At 55.9% G+C, this 14,877-nt stretch overlaps 1 protein-coding gene and 1 long non-coding RNA gene across 2 annotated transcripts; both read right to left on the reverse strand.

Moving 5' to 3' along the window:
* Nucleotides 1-8,988: 8,988 nt before the first annotated feature.
* Nucleotides 8,989-10,495, reverse strand: LOC133627205 (uncharacterized). The gene is made up of 3 exons (XR_009820019.1): nt 9,981-10,495; nt 9,386-9,475; nt 8,989-9,075 (listed from the first exon to the last, which is right to left on the reverse strand). It is a non-coding gene; the product is annotated as an uncharacterized LOC133627205 (long non-coding RNA).
* Nucleotides 10,496-13,188: 2,693 nt separating this feature from the next.
* LOC104549120 (phosphoinositide-interacting protein) lies at nt 13,189-13,707 on the reverse strand. Its single transcript, XM_010208952.2, has one exon. It carries the CDS (start codon nt 13,687-13,689, stop codon nt 13,291-13,293), a length of 399 nt encoding a protein of 132 aa, XP_010207254.1. The 5' UTR covers nt 13,690-13,707; the 3' UTR covers nt 13,189-13,290.
* Between the last annotated feature and the right edge of the window lie 1,170 nt (nt 13,708-14,877).

Genomic DNA, 14,877 nt, shown 5'->3' on the forward strand with positions numbered 1-14,877 from the left:
ATAAACCTGTCTGCAAGGGAGCTGCTGGTGGGGAGGAGGGTGGGCAGCAGGAGGAAGGACCGAGAGATAACAGCAGTGATAGGCAGCAGCTGGGAAGGGGCACAAATGAGGTTGGGTAATGGGCTTGGGGCAGGTGGAGTCCCACACCTGGAGTTCACAGGCAAGGCTGCAGCAAGGGGCTCTTGGAGGTGGGTGATAAGGTGGGTCATCCTTAACACAAAACCAGCCCTCTGCAGGGCCAGCAGCCTCAGCAATGGGAGAGTTGAGGGATGATTCTCAAGATGCCAGGGCACAGGCAGCGTAGTGAGTTGGGCTGGAAACACCAGCCAGCTCCGGCCCAAGCATGGACTAGGCAGCTTTCAACAGTCAGGAAAGGGCAGTTTGGGGCAAAACCCTGGGAAATGGTGTTTACACTGCTGCTCCCCACCATGTGCTGTCAGGGGAGAGCTGGGGAGCAGCAGCAGATGCAGAGACCAGGGAGGAGGGAGCTGGAGCTTCAGTTCTAGAACAGGCCAACAGCAGTTAGTACAGGAGAAACTCTGGGCTCTGCACAAGGGACATGCTTCTCTCCCACTGCTGTTTGCAGCTGGAGAGGGGGAACACTGTGGTGCCTCTCCTGTTCCTCAGCCAGCCCACACAGCAGCCCTGAGCACTCCCAAATAAAGAACCCCTTGTGCCAAGATTTGCAGCATCTTTTGCAAACACTCCTTTTTTATTTCACAAGCAAGCCTTGAAGTGACTGTGTAAGGAGGAACCCAAAGCATGCACAGACCTTCCCCACCAGCACCCTGGGCCACTGCACCACCGAGATGCTTGGAACCCTCAGGAACAGCCCGTGCTTCATCCACATGTGTTTCTGAGGAGCTCCTATCTCAGTGTCATGGTTCAGAGGGGACAGGCACTGCTAAGGAAGCCAAGAGCAATGTTCTGTGCTACAGCACTGAGCTGGGAGTGCTGGGCACTGCTCCAGCCCTGGTGCCCCAGTAACCTGCACTGCTGGCACGTGGGCACCTCGCTGACAGGAGCACTCTGCTTCGCCTGTGGGCAGTGAAACATCCTTAGAACTGTGAGAGCAAATAGTTTGCAGCATCATGAAGCGTTTCCAAGAGTCTGGGACAGCTTCTGGAACCTGATGGAGCTGATCCATGTCTGGCTGCTGCACTGGGGTCCCCCAGCCCCACATGCCTCAGCGCCCCATGGCAGGACACACAGGCAGCAAAGGCAGCCTGTGCCCAGGGGATGCTCCCACCCCACATGACCCACCCGTGCCTCTGCCTCCTGCTGCTGCCCGAGGATAAGTCCATGGTGTACGTGAGAGTGGCTGCGTTGTCAGCAGTGTTCCAGCTGAGAAGGTGAGAAGGAAGCGATCAGTAATGAGAAACCCCAGTGGCACCGTGTCTGCCGAGCAGCGTGTCCCCAGCTGCTGCTCATCCCTGTGGCCAGGGAACAGCCTCGTGAGGTGAAGCATCGTTTCTCCCACTGAGAATGTGCTCTGGATAGGAGACAGGTGAAAATGAGAGAGAGGAGAGGGCTGGCAGTGAGCTGCCCCTGTCAGGGGTCACTGAGGCAGGTCCTCACCCCAGCATGGGGACACCCAGCCACACAGGAGAGGGTTAAACGCGCCTGCCCAGAGATTAAAACCAAATGGCCTTTGATTTAGTGACAGGTGAGAGGAGAAATCTGACCCTCTACAGCTTCCACCCCCACTTTCAAGGGGAGCTGCAGCCCTCCCTGCTGCATAGATGGATGAGCCACACGCTGTGCCCCGTGTCGCTGCTGTCTGGAACAGCGTGTCTGTCGCTGGACGGATCCTGTTCCCGGGGCCCCGCGGGGAACCTGCCCCTCCTGAGCGGGGAAAGCCTGTGGCTCCCTGTGCAGCGCACATGAGGGTCACCAGCCCCAGACAAGGTCTCACCAGCCCCAGACAGGGTCACACCAACCCTGGCAGCTGGCCCGCTGCATCCCTGCTGCCTGTGGCCCCAATGCCAGAGGGGGTTAATGGCTTAAAGGCCGTCATTGCAAGCGGAGAGGCAGGAGTTGGTCGCAAGAGGTGAGGGCTGAGGTTTGCCCTTAGCCCCAGACTGAGCTGGTGGCTGGAGGGGAAGGTTTAGGTTGCTGATGGAGAAGGGATGGGAGGAGATGCCTGCTGGCATCACCAGCCGCTGCAGGGGGACCCAGGGTATCCGAGGGGATGGGACCCTCCCCGGGGCTGGGTCTGATCCAGCCTGCAGACGAGCTCGTGGAACTGATGTGACTTGTGCAGCCCTTGGTGAGGGGGCTCAGCCGTGGCCTCGGGCACTGACCCTGACATGGGCACTCCCTGGACCATCCTGCCTCGCAACACCCAGCCTCTTCCAATCAAGAGAGGTCACCTGGGGTTTGAAAACCCACCTAGACCCCAACCCTGTTTCGTGCTGCAGCCCCGTGTCCCCTCCCTGCTGAGGGACCTGTGCCAGCACCAGGGCTGCGGGGAGTGGGCAGGGAGCCTGTGAACAGCCCAGACAACCTCGTACTAGACAGCCCCTGGTAATAAAATCTAGTCTCCCTGTAAACAAATGTCTTGCTGAGGACTAAAGGGATTTAGTGCAGCTGTTCTCGGGCTTGGAGGAGTTTCTATAGCGTCTCTTATCTTGCCCTGCTGGGATTATTAGCTGGAGAGAAAAAGCTCGCCTCGCTCTGGGCCACACACGTGGCTTTGCCTCGGGTGACATGGGGTGACACACTCTATGGCCACACTTTCAGGTCAGCAGGAGGTGAATTGTGTGATGCCAGGGGCTCAGCTGTGTCTCTGGAGCCCCAAGGTGCCTTTTGGGAGTAGGGCTGGTCCCAATGTCTGGCTCTGCAGTGGCATTAAGAAGGAAGCACTTGTGTTTAATTTCTCAACACCTGCAGATGGCTTCATATTGGCACTGACACACTGTGAGTGCCAACAAAGTCTGCAGACAGTCAACTGATGGGGTGTTACAAGGCACTGTGAGCAGCTGGTTTCCCTCATGCTGCTCTGAGCCTCCTCCACACGTGGCTGCAGCCAGAGAGATGACAGGGTGGGCTGGGGACCCTCAGTTCTAGAACAAGCCAACAGCAGTTAGTACAGGAGAAACTCTGGGCTCTGCATGGACATGCTTCTCTCCCACTGCTGTCTACAGCTGGAGGTGGGGGACACTGTGGTGCCTCTCCTGTTCCTGATCAAGGGGCACCTGCTTTAGCAGGGGAGTGGCCTGGATGAGCTCTGGAGAGCCCTTCCAACCCCCACCATGCTGGGATTCTGTGATTCTATGACATAGCCTTTTGTGGCAGTGTCAGAAGGGGGACGGGCTCTTCAGTGGATCCACAGCATTAGCACAAAGCTGGATGCAGCAGAGTCTGACACTGGCAGGAGACATCTGAGACCCCAGACTTGTGACATGAGAGCACAGAGAGCACCAGGAGCACCCACCTCTCCCCGTGGAGCTGGACCAAACCACCCAGGGTGCTCCTGCAGCTCAGGCTGGGGCTGCAGCCCCTCAACCAGGCTGTCACTGAGCTGCCAGGGATGCTGCAGCCCTCGTCACGTCTCTACCAGCATCGCAGGCAGCCGGGCTGTGGCTCCTGTCCCTGAGCAGCCCTTCCTCCCATGACTCATGTCTTAACTTGAGCAGCCTGGGCAGCATGCCCCGGGGCAAAAGCAGGCAGACTGATGCTCTTGCCCTGAAAACCAACTGCTGGTTTGGTGTGGAGTTTGTTTTTTTCCACAGTACATGAAAATGTCACGTTGTAAACATCCTGCAGTGATGCTGCCTGCCCCAGGAGGCTGCCTGTCACTGCCCACTGCCTCCTGAGGCTTTCATGTCACAGTCTTCTACCCTTTCCCCAGTGACCCCTTGTCCTTAAATAACAAGACATAGTATAAAACAGGACATACATATAAGCCTTTATATCATGAAGCAAAAGTGACCTCAGTATTGTCTCAGAGCTGAGCTGATTTTTGCCATTATGGCCAAACTACTCCTTTTTCAAGGCATGTGCAAGGATGGATCTATGGGACTCTTCTCAGCAGCCCCAGACTGAGGTGCTGAGGGCCATGGGTTAGTGGTGGGCTTGGCAGGGTGAGGGGAGGGCTTGGACTCGGTGATCTTAAAGGCTTTTTCCAACCAAAATGATACTGTGATTCTATGAAAGCAAGACTGGGGAGAAAAAAAGAGAGCTGGATGTTCCCTCTGAAGGTGCCCAGTCCCACAACATGGGCTGTGTGTTCTCCACCCTGGAGGCCCACGAGCTGGGCACTGCTCGCCCAGCATGGCAGCTCCTTGGCTGCAGCTTTCTGTTGAGTGTCAGCATTTGGGACTGCTTCCTCCAGAACCTCTCTTCTTAAACCCGTTAGGTTTGGAGGAGGAAGCCTCCTCCCTCTCTCCTCACACCATCCCCACAGCTCTGAGGGCTCCTGACAGCACTGCCAGAGCCGCTGCCTTGGCCTCCCGGGGCTCGGCGGCTCCAGCACCTGTCAGGACGCTTCATGTTCCAAACAGATTCTCTGTCAGCGAGGATCAGCAGCAGCCATCCCTGCTCTGCCCAGGGGCACCGTCCTGCTCAGCTCCTGCCTGCCTGGCTCAGTGTTGCTCTGCACTCCTGACATCCAGCCGGCCCTTGAGCTCTCTTGGTTTCCCTGAGTTGCTCCTGTTTCAAAGTGGTGTCAGTGAGCCTTGTTGTGGCACTTTCACTGCCTGCTGCTGGAGTCTGCTGTGGAGGGACTCAGCCCTACTCCAAAGGTAGAGTCTTGCTGTGCCTCTGGTTTGCAGGATGCCCTGGATACCTCCAAACCAGCTGCCAACAAGAAAAGGCCTCTGTGTGAGCAGAGGCGTTGGGGACTGTCCCCTGTGGGAGAGATTGCAGCAGGGATGCTCTGGGAATAAAAGCCAAAGAACCCCAGAGCAAGTTTGTAGGAGGGGAGTGGAGAGCAGGGGACACTGTCTATACTGATCTAGGAGCTCAGTGGAAAAAGGGAGACTCAGGGCTCCCTGCTCCCTCCTCCTTCCCTGCAGGGCTGTGGCATCTCCTGGCGTCACAGCTGCTCCTGAGGGCCTGGGCAGAGCTCTGTGGCTCTTTGGTGGCTTTCAGGACGGGGATCAATGTGCATTTCACTTCCATCAGCCTGCTCTGGCACCAGTGTGAAGCAGAGGTGAGATGGCAGTGGTAACATACCCCGTGCAGCTGCTTCATGCTCAAAATCAAGTCTCATTTTTATCAAGGCCGGGGTAACTGCAGTGGCACTAGGAGGGCAGAGGATGCTGATACAACACCAGGGTCTGAGGACCTCTTCACATCTCCCAAAGGGGCCACACTCACCTCATGAGTCAGGACCTCCTGCAGCAACCAGCTGGCTTTATTTTCCTTGGGCAGTGACCTATGTGTGCGCTCACGTGTTTCTCTCCTCTCTTTCAATCAGGTTCAAAACAATTGTCTGTATTTAATCAGAGCTGATGGATGTGGCTCCTTCTGCTGACGCTGGCCAAATTCCTTCTCATTTCACAGCAGGGATGTGGGAAGGAAAAAAGTCACAGCCTTCAATCCACAGCTCCTCTTGCTGAGTGCTTTGGGACAGGGGTGTTAGCAAAACCCTCTGCAGGAAGAGAAGTGAGGTTTGTTTTTACAAGGTAAACTGAGTCAAGGAAGGCAAAGCACTGCTCTGTTCCCTGCAAAAGAAAAAGTGTAAAACTGCAAGTGGCCAACTGTCTGTCTGGGCTGCAGGGGAGTTGTGTCCCTGGGGCCATGGGCTGCAGCCTCTGCCCTCCCATACGAGCCCTCTGCAGGAGCCTGAGGTCTATCAGGGCTGTGGGCACCCAGAGGAGAGCACCCAAATGCCTCTCTGAGGTGTTCCCAAGTGGGGAGAAGGAGCCCCACGAGCACACTCACCCCACAATCTCCTTCCAAAAGCTCTGCCAGCTGCTGTTCCTGCCTGCCCATTGCCAGGAGGGCAGCAACCACTTATCTCCACTAACCCCTGTGTCCTAGGGATGTGCTGCTGGAGGCCGGGGGTGGGCAGGCAGCAGCTCCTGCACTCAACCGTCTGAGCAGAACTCTCTAAGGCAAGAGCAAGTCTGGCCTTTGGACCTGAGAGCACCTTCCAGTGACTGAGGCCAGCTCACAGCATGTCCCCACCTCCAGAGGTGTCTCTGGCCCCTTCAGAGTCCTGAGTGACCAGCTCAGCCCAGCTCTGCTTGCACTCATTTGTTAGAGAAGAGCCGTCCAGACTGAGCCCTTCCTTCAAGGCTGCTGTTTCTTGTCACATCCACAGACCGCTGAGGCAGCGTTGTGAAGCAGAAATGACACGTTCTGGCAGCTGACATCTCCAGGAGGAGTTCAGCATGAAGACAAACTAACCCTACGGTGAGTTACTGTTCCCGAGCTGCTGGCCTCCGAAGCCCAGGCCGCTGGCAATGCCCAAACAGGAGCAAACAGAGGCGAGGGCTTTGTCCTGGCTCCATGTGCCAAGTGCCAGTGGTGCAGGGTGACCTGGCACAGCCAGATGTGTCTGGCATTCCTCTGGTCCTGCTGCTTCATGGATTGCATTTGCAAGCGCTGTGTCACGCTCTGGATGACACAGGATGTGTGCCTTGGGGGCAGGGAAGGGCATGGCTGTGTGCTGAGCCTCACACCAGGGCTGCATTCAGCTCCAGCCCTCAGGTGGACTCAGAGAAAAGGGTCTGTCAGGCTGTGTTTGCAAAGCCACTGCTGAGCAAAGGCAGGTGAAGCATCCTGTGCAGAAATGGCTATAAGGATGGCCTCCTGCAGTTTCTGCACACTTCCAGGTGCTGCCTGCTCTGTCCTGCCTTGTTTAAAGCCCACTCCTTCCCTTTTATTTTCCCTACATATCGATTTGTATACATGAGGTGGGATACTGGCACTTTGTAAAGCTCACATTTTAAGACACGGCTTCTGTCCTCTCCCACTGAGCACTCCTAAGACAGCTTGGGATGACAACTGGACTGCTCTGCCCCAGGAGGGATGCTGCTCTGAGGCTGACACTGCTTTGCTGCAGGAGGCCCTGGGAGCCTGCAGTTCAGAAGGCATAAAGAAACCTCCTTGCAAAGCTTCCTGCAAAGAGGGGGCTGCAGGAAGTTAGGAAAAGCACTTGCATTGTCTTGGGGTTTAAATTTGACACCGAGCCCCCCTGCTGCAGCTTGGTGCTTGTTCAGCTTCAGTGTCCCTCTGCCCCCAGCTAGTAATTTGCTTCAGGCCTGAAAACTAGTTACTTTTTGGCAGCACTTTCCATGGAGCTGCAAATCACAAACACCCAAAATTTATGACTCTGCCCTCCCTGAACCAGGAGACCCAAACTCAGGGGCTGAAGAGAGGAGCTCTGCTCTTTGTTCTACTTTCACCTGCCAGGTTTGAGCTCTTCAGGTTGCTGCTTGCAAGCGGGTGGCCTGACTCAGAGCCTGGAGGGAGCCCCTGCCTGCCCAGGGATCTCCACACTCCTGATCCTCCTTGAGGTTGCTACCTGTGTGCCAAATGTCACCCCAAGTCCCCACAGGCTTTCTCTTCATCCCTGATCAGCTCCTAAAACTAGTTCCTTAAACCAGGGTTCCTCCCTGGGGGATTTAGGGCTTCTACAGGGGCTGGGCTGGAGGAGTGGACAACGGGCTACAGGCAGTGCCAGGTCCCCAAGCCACACAGTCATAGACATTTAGCATGTACCTCTTTTTGCTTATTATCATACTTAGATATGTCAAAGGGGTGTTAATATCACAGTTAATGAAGTCATTAACTCTTTCTGGACACTGTGGCCTTTGCTGGAACTGATTTGAAGCTGGTTTTTTTTCTGCTTGATCCCATCATTTACAGCCAAAACAGGACTATCTTGCCTCCACAGCACCTCCTCCCTTTGCTGCTTCTCACGCTCATCTGTCAGGTCAGCACCAGAGATAAGTGAGCACTGCCAGTTTTAAACCCCTTTGTGTGTGATTCCCCTATTCTCCCAGGCCCCGAGCTGCTGCTTTAGGTGTGGGAAGTGCAGCAGGGCAGTGGCTGCACCACACAGTGGGAGGTGAGAGAGCCCATCGAGGCTCTGTGGCACAAACTAGATGAGAGGTGGTTTCCAGGAGCTGTTACAAAACAGACCCATCGCCCTTTGATGAGGGATTTCAGGGAAATTTGCTTGAGCAAGGTCAATTAACCAGGTGCATTTACAACAGCAAGTGTCCTCTGCTGCCACAGCAGATTGGCTCAGTATGAGCAGGGCCACAGAGAGAGAGAAGGGAGTACAAGCTTCCAGAGTGGGAGCACTGAGGTGCCAGTGGGTTCCCAGGGCTGGTAATGCCCATAGCCAGGGCCTGGGAACACTGGCACCGGCCACGGGGAGAGGACTAAGTCCTGCCCTCTGCATTCTGGAAGGCACATTTTAGACCTGAGAATCCTACAGCCTTGCTGCTATTTTAACAGCTCCAAGAAGGTCAGCTCATTATAATAATACAGCTAATAAGGCTAAGGCAAAACTAATTGAGGAAAAAAAAGAGCAGGTTCCCCTCGAGCAGGGGGCACAGGAACGTGTCGAAGTGGGTTTGGAAATCTCCCGAGGAGGAGCTTCCACACCCTGCCTGGGCAGCCTGGGCCAGGGCTCCCTCACCTCAGCACCAAAGGACCTTCTCCTCGTGTTTCAGTGGAACTGGTTGTGTTCCACCTTCTGGCCGTTACCCCTTGTCCTGTCGCTGGACACCACAGACAGAAAGCGTCCCCCCATTCTGCCGACAGCCACCCTTTGGGGCCATACCCAGTGTGTGGGCCGCGGGCACGATGTGCTGGGGCCTCAGCCCGGTGCTCGCTGAGCTGCAGCCGCCCCCAAGCCTCGGCCCTGCCCCTGGGACAGCCCTGGCCCTCCCCCTGCCCGGGCTTCTGGCCGAGCCCTTTGCTTACCCCAACAGTCGGTAATGCAAAGAGCCCTCTCACACTTGGGTGAGCAGGTTCCATGGACTCTCGGAAACAGAATTAAAACTCATTTATTGTAACTGAGCAGTGAAAGAAAAAAGGAAAGCAAAAGAGACTGGAAAGTTATAAGGTTGAACCGCCGGGACTCCTCCTCTCCAGCTGCTCCAGCCTTTCCTGGGGAAGAAAAGGATCAAGGGATGAGCCTGCAGCCCCAGATCTTCCCAGCACTGCTTAGCTGGGAAGAAGATGGGACCTACAGCAATGCTGGGGACCTTGCCCCGATGCAGAGAGATGGGCTCTACCGGTTCCTCTCCCGGGGTGCTCGTGGTCCTGTTGGGATACACGGCTGGCTCTGCTTTGCTGGTGCCCTTCCCGTGGGGCGAGCCCCAGGGCTGTGGGGCAGGGAGGGGGAGCGAGGGCACGGGCCGAGGGGCAGGGAGAGGGGAGGGCCCAGCGGCCACCCGGGGCAGCGGCAGCAGCTCACCTGCAGCGTCCGGATCTCGTTGCCCGTTCGGGACTGCGCCGCCTGGATCCCGCCGATCTGCGTGAGCACATCCTGGGACAGAGCCACGGCCTGGGAGAAGGGGGTTGGTGGGTCAGCCCCAAGGGAGGGTCCCGCCGAGCCCCTCGGCCCTGCCCCGGGGCAGCCGCTGCGCTCCCGCAGGCAGCAGGGCCGGCTCCAGCCCTGCCCGCGCCCGGCCCCAGGCGCTGGAGGGACCCCCGGGGCGAGGAGCCGCTGCCGAGGGCCGGGGCCGGGCCCTGCCCGAGGAGGGAGGGCGAGGTCCCCGCTGCCAGGGGAGCCTCCATCGGGGCCTCGGCCGGTGCGTCCCGCAGGCCCAGGTGTCCCAGCATGGCATCCAGCACCCTGTGCAGTTTATTAAGGGAAACAGAGCTTTCCTCACGAAGCCCGAAAGCACTGTCCAGCAGCTGGGACAGGCTGAGTGAGGCCATGCCGGTTCCTGACTATTTTTCCCACAACAAATAACGATGAAAGGAAAAAAGACAGAAATAAAGAGACAGAGAAAGAACCGTTCGCGGAGCCCCCGCGGGAAATGCCCAGCCCCACACAGCCCGCTTACCTGTCCGACGCTGCCGCTTCTCTGCAGCCCGCGGCGCTGGGGGAAGGTTCCGACCAAGCTTGCACAGATCCAGTCTCCGAAAACCAGTGTCTTTAAGGCGGTTGATTGTATCTGAAAGGAGCCTCACACAACCCAGAAAACCAGCTCCCTGTTTTTGATGAATTTTCTTGTGATTCCACACGCTGGTTGTAATTGAATCCGACTTCCCAATATACAGGTCATAATGCTGATTCCATCTTGGATCAAATGTATTCTTCACAGTATCTGTAGAACGGCATTGGCCAGAAATGGGACAAGTCGAATTCAGGCATTAAATCCAAAGCAAATCCATCTCTGTGCGTATGTTGATCTTCCACGCCGAGAGGGCTGAATTCAAAGAGGGAGCAGAGAGATGAAGAGATGGGATCAAAACAGTCCGGGGGAGGCGCTGGGGGAAGGTTCCGACGGGCAGCGCCGCGACCCCACAGGAGACAGAGCCCACGGGACCCACAGACACGCCACACACAGCCGCATGGTCGACCAGCGAATGCGCCCCGCGCCCCTCGTCCCACGCTTTATATCTCCGCCCCGGCGCATGCGCTGTGCGGCCTCTGGAAGCTGCTGGAAAGCGCTGGAAGGCCCGAGCCCGGGCCCCGGCCCCGAACCCGCCGCGCCCGGGGCCCGCGCGGGGCCGCTGTGTGCTCGGACCGCTGCGCGCCCGCTCCGGGGCAACAGCGGCCCCCACAGGCGGAGCCCGGCCAGAAGCTTCCCCTGCAGCTGCCGGGGCCGGCGCCGGCCAGCGCTGACACGGCCCCGCAGCGGCCCAGGCCCGGCCCCGCGGTGACTGAGGGAACGCCTCTCTCGGGAACGTGCTGGAGAGGCCGCTGCTGCCTGTGTTTGTTGTGTGGTGGCCAGTGCCAGGATAAGGGGCAACAGGCACAGGCTGGAGCACCACCTGTGCAGAATCTTTGGGCAGGATTAGCTGTTGTTAATGAATGAAGAAGCTGTTGCAGAGCTGTGTAGCAGGCTGCCATCTCAGCAGAGCCTGCCCAGCACGTTTGCTGGGGGCTGAGCTTTGAGGTGCGGCAGAAACGTTTCCTCTTTGAGCTGCTCTGTGAGATAATGAATTTTGTACTGGATTTCCTGTTCTTTTTATAGAGCAGGGCAAGCTGGCAGGTCACATCCGAGCTTGCTTCAGTGAGAGCTGGGCAGAGTTCTGTTTGCTGGATAACCTGATACATTCTTAAAGTGTGGTTTTCTTTGGTCTGATCCAAAGCATTGCCGTGGTTTAAGCCCAGGCAGAAGCTCAGACTCATGCAGCCACTCACACACTACTCCCGTGCCAGTGGGATGGGGGGAGAACCGTGGGAAAAAATAGTACAGCTTGTGTGTTGAGATAAGAACAGTTTAATAGCTAAAATGAAGTAAAGGAATAACAATAGCAGCAGCAATAATAATGCCATCTAATAACAGTTGTAATCGTAGAGTCACAGAATGGTGGGGTTGGAAGGGACCTTTAGAGATCACCCAGTTCAACCCCCTGCACAAGCAGGTCCCACCTAGATCAGGTCACACAGGAACTATGAAAAGGAGTATGACAAGGAGAGAGAGAAATAAAGCCCAAGGAAACACAAGTGCTGCCCAATGCAGTTGGCTCCCCACTCCCTGGCTGATGCCCAAGCAGAGATCTGCCCCTCTCAGTCAACTCCCCCTGTTTCTATACTGGGCATGATGGTCTGTGGTATGGAATAGCCCTGGGGCTAGTTGGGGTGGGCTGTGCTGGTCATGTTCCCTCCCTGCTCCTTGCTGAGGCTGGAAAGCCCTTCACTGAAGATAAGCACTGCTCAGTGACAAGCAGAACATCCCTGTGTTAGCAACATCCTTCTCACTCTACATCCAAAGCCTGTCACTGTACCTGCTGCTAGGAGCAGAATCAGCTCTATCTCAGCTGAAACTAGGACAGTGTCACACCAGAGGCTCCTGTGGGAACAGAGAGGGATGTTAGGGAGCACTTCTTTGCAGGTGCATGGGAATGACCCAATGACATAAGTGCCCTGTGATAAGATCAAAGGTCCCTCTAGCCCAGTGCTGACTCCAGCAGCAGCAGGAGGAGCCAGCTCAGGACCCAACCCTTTCTGCTCTTCATGGATCTCTCCAGCATCCCCCACTGTTAGGATAAGGAAGTAAGAGAGCAAAAGCTGCTTCTGCTGTCTCTTTTTTGGTCTGTGGTCCACCATCCTGTTTCAGCCCCCGTGGACACCTGCTGCCCCTGCAGCCTCCCACTTCAGAGGGACATAGACATCGGTGGTCCCATGGCACAGGGGCAGGGTTCCACTTTTTGTCAGTCCTCTGGAGTTTTGCTGGGCCACAGTGGACCATGCATTTGATGTCAGCTTCTAATGGAACCCTTGTGAGCAGCCCCCAGGATATCCTGCTTCTCCATATGCCTGATGTGCTCCAGCTCAGCCTGGGAGGGAATGATGCCAGGAGCTCTTTGCACTGCATGCACAAATGCAAAGTCCACCCAACTTCACAGCAGTAATCAGCCATTTATACCCTGTGCAACTAAGTAGAGAGTTCCCACTCTGTTGGGGTCAGCATCCCATCTGCATGCTGATCTTCAAGCTGTTAATCTTTCTATCCCTTCAGTTAATATTTCTCTACCTCTACCTCACTGTCCCCTCCAACATCTGGGCAGTAAATGGTTAGACAGACCTGATAAATCTCCTCTCCTCACCTAGGCAGGCTTCATCCTCTCCCAGTCACTTCCTTGTGCCTCCCACACACTCCTCACATCTCATCACAGATTTACTCTGAGCACATCACCTTGGGAGAGCCTCACCCAAGGCACATGACCAGTATGAAATACAAAGGTAATTTAACACTTCTAAGTACCTAAAGTCCAGTGACATAACAGGGTGATGGACATAAACTAGAACACAAAATCTTCCATTTAAACTGGAGAAACTTGTTTACTGTTGAGGTGAGGGAGCCCTGGCCCAGGCTGCCCAGGGAGGGTGTGGAGGCTCCTTCTCAGGAGGTTTCCAAACCCACCTGGACACGTTGCTGTGCCTCTGATGGAGGGGAACCTGCTGTAGCAGGGGCTTGGGCTGGATGAGCTCTGCAGAGCCCTTCCCACCCCCACCACTCTGAGATTCTGTGGTTCTAATCTTCACACTGGAGGCTGCTATAGCTTGTTTCACCTGCAGGGAAAAGACTTAAGTGGCATGAAATCCTCTAAGAGAGTACAAGAAGATGTTTCTTTCTATGGCTAACTGGCAGAGGTGGGTAGAGGGGAGAAGTGTCTTCCCAGGCAGGTCCTGGGCTGCCCTCAGCGGTTAAAGAAGAAGGACTTGAGGCTCTGCAGAAACTGTGACTTCTGTCTCTGCTTCTGCTTCTTCCTGATGATGGGGATCCAGACGAGGCCACAAACCAGCAGCATCAGTCCCAAGGACAGGAAAGCAGGGCCACACATTTTATAAACCTTTCTGTTCTTGATTTGGATGCAAGACAGGCTGGTGATGACCGTCCCAAAGAGGAAGACGGCTGCTCCCACCGACACCACGATGACGGGCTTGTGGTAAATCTCCCACTTGCTTCTGGATGCACTGGTCCAGACAGACTCACTGCGAGAGCTGCTGCAGAGGGTGCTGCCTGTGTTACTGCTCAGCAGCTCCTTGCACTGAGGAGACTTCTCACTCCCATCAGGGCTCTTGGGGGGGATTTCCATGGTGACAGGATCCGAAGAGGAGACCTGAGGTGGATAAAAGGGAAAGAGCAGAGCAAGGCTGGTGATGGAGGATGGATTGGGTGCTTTCCACTGTGCCAAGTCAAATGAGTCATAGAATCAGAGAATGATAGGGTTGGAAGGGACCTTGAGAGATCATCCAGTCCATCATTCCTGCAGAAGCAGGTTCACCTAGATCAGGTCATATGAAGGTAGAGAATGCCTCGTGGGTGGCTGCAGGGAGAGGAGAGCATCACACCTATGAGAGCAATGAAATGTAGGGATTGGCAACAGGGTGCTGCAGTTAGGCTGGCAGAGGAGTCCCTCTGCCCACCCATAGACAGTGGGACTCCTGCAGTCCCCGTCCCTGCCTTTAGACCTTCCAGCCCCACAGCTTCCAGCTCCCACAGGGATTCAGTGGTGGGATAGCTAGGTCCATTGGAACCCAGTACCCTGAGCCTCCCAGGGCTCTTAGCTGCTTTCAGGGCAGAAGCAGGGTGCTGCATGTAGGGCTGCTGATGCTGACTGTATCCCTAGACCCTCTCTTTCCCCCCTAGATTCCAAATGACACCTCAGCACCTTATGGCACCATCATGTCTCTCTCTTGCAGGTGGGGAAACTGAGGCACGGGGTGTGCCATGTCAGGACTGCTCAGTGGGAGGGCAAGAGCTTACCTGAGGCCCCCAGGGTTGGATGTTTTTCACTGCCACATCCAGCCTGGATCCATTAGGCTTGTAGATACAGCCCAGAAGCCTCTCATTTCCTATCTAAATGCAGAGATGGGGGATGGGGAAATGGTCATCACACAGGAAATCTTTCTCCAGCTGTAAGCTGGGGCAGGCTGCTGCTGGAGGGCTGTTGGGCTTGGTAAAAGGAGCACAGCAAAACCCTCTACCCTGTGACTGCTGGGGCAGCACTGTGGCTTTTTGGCATACTGTTTTATCACCAGCTCAAGGAGGAAGCACATTTTCCCAGAAACAAAGTGCCTTTAGCACAGAGGAAGAATGATGGTAAATGGGAAGGGCTGAGCATTACATTAACCACTATTGCCTCAGGGCTCAGCTGAGGAGAGGAGGACAGGAGGCTGGATCAGGGAATACTGCTCATGCCTGGTCTGCCCTGCTGCTGGGAAGCCCAGCAGGTATCAGGGATGAGGAAGGTGGAAGAGACTGGGCAGGTGGATGCTTTGCA

The sequence above is a fragment of the Colius striatus genome, chromosome 18, assembly GCF_028858725.1.
Source record: "Colius striatus isolate bColStr4 chromosome 18, bColStr4.1.hap1, whole genome shotgun sequence".
Lineage (NCBI taxonomy): Eukaryota > Metazoa > Chordata > Aves > Coliiformes > Coliidae > Colius > Colius striatus.

Coding starts and splice junctions, on each gene's coding strand:
- LOC104549120 (XM_010208952.2), bottom strand. CDS start 13,689: ATGGAAATCCCCCCCAAGAGCCCTGATGGGAGTGAGAAGTCTCCTCAG.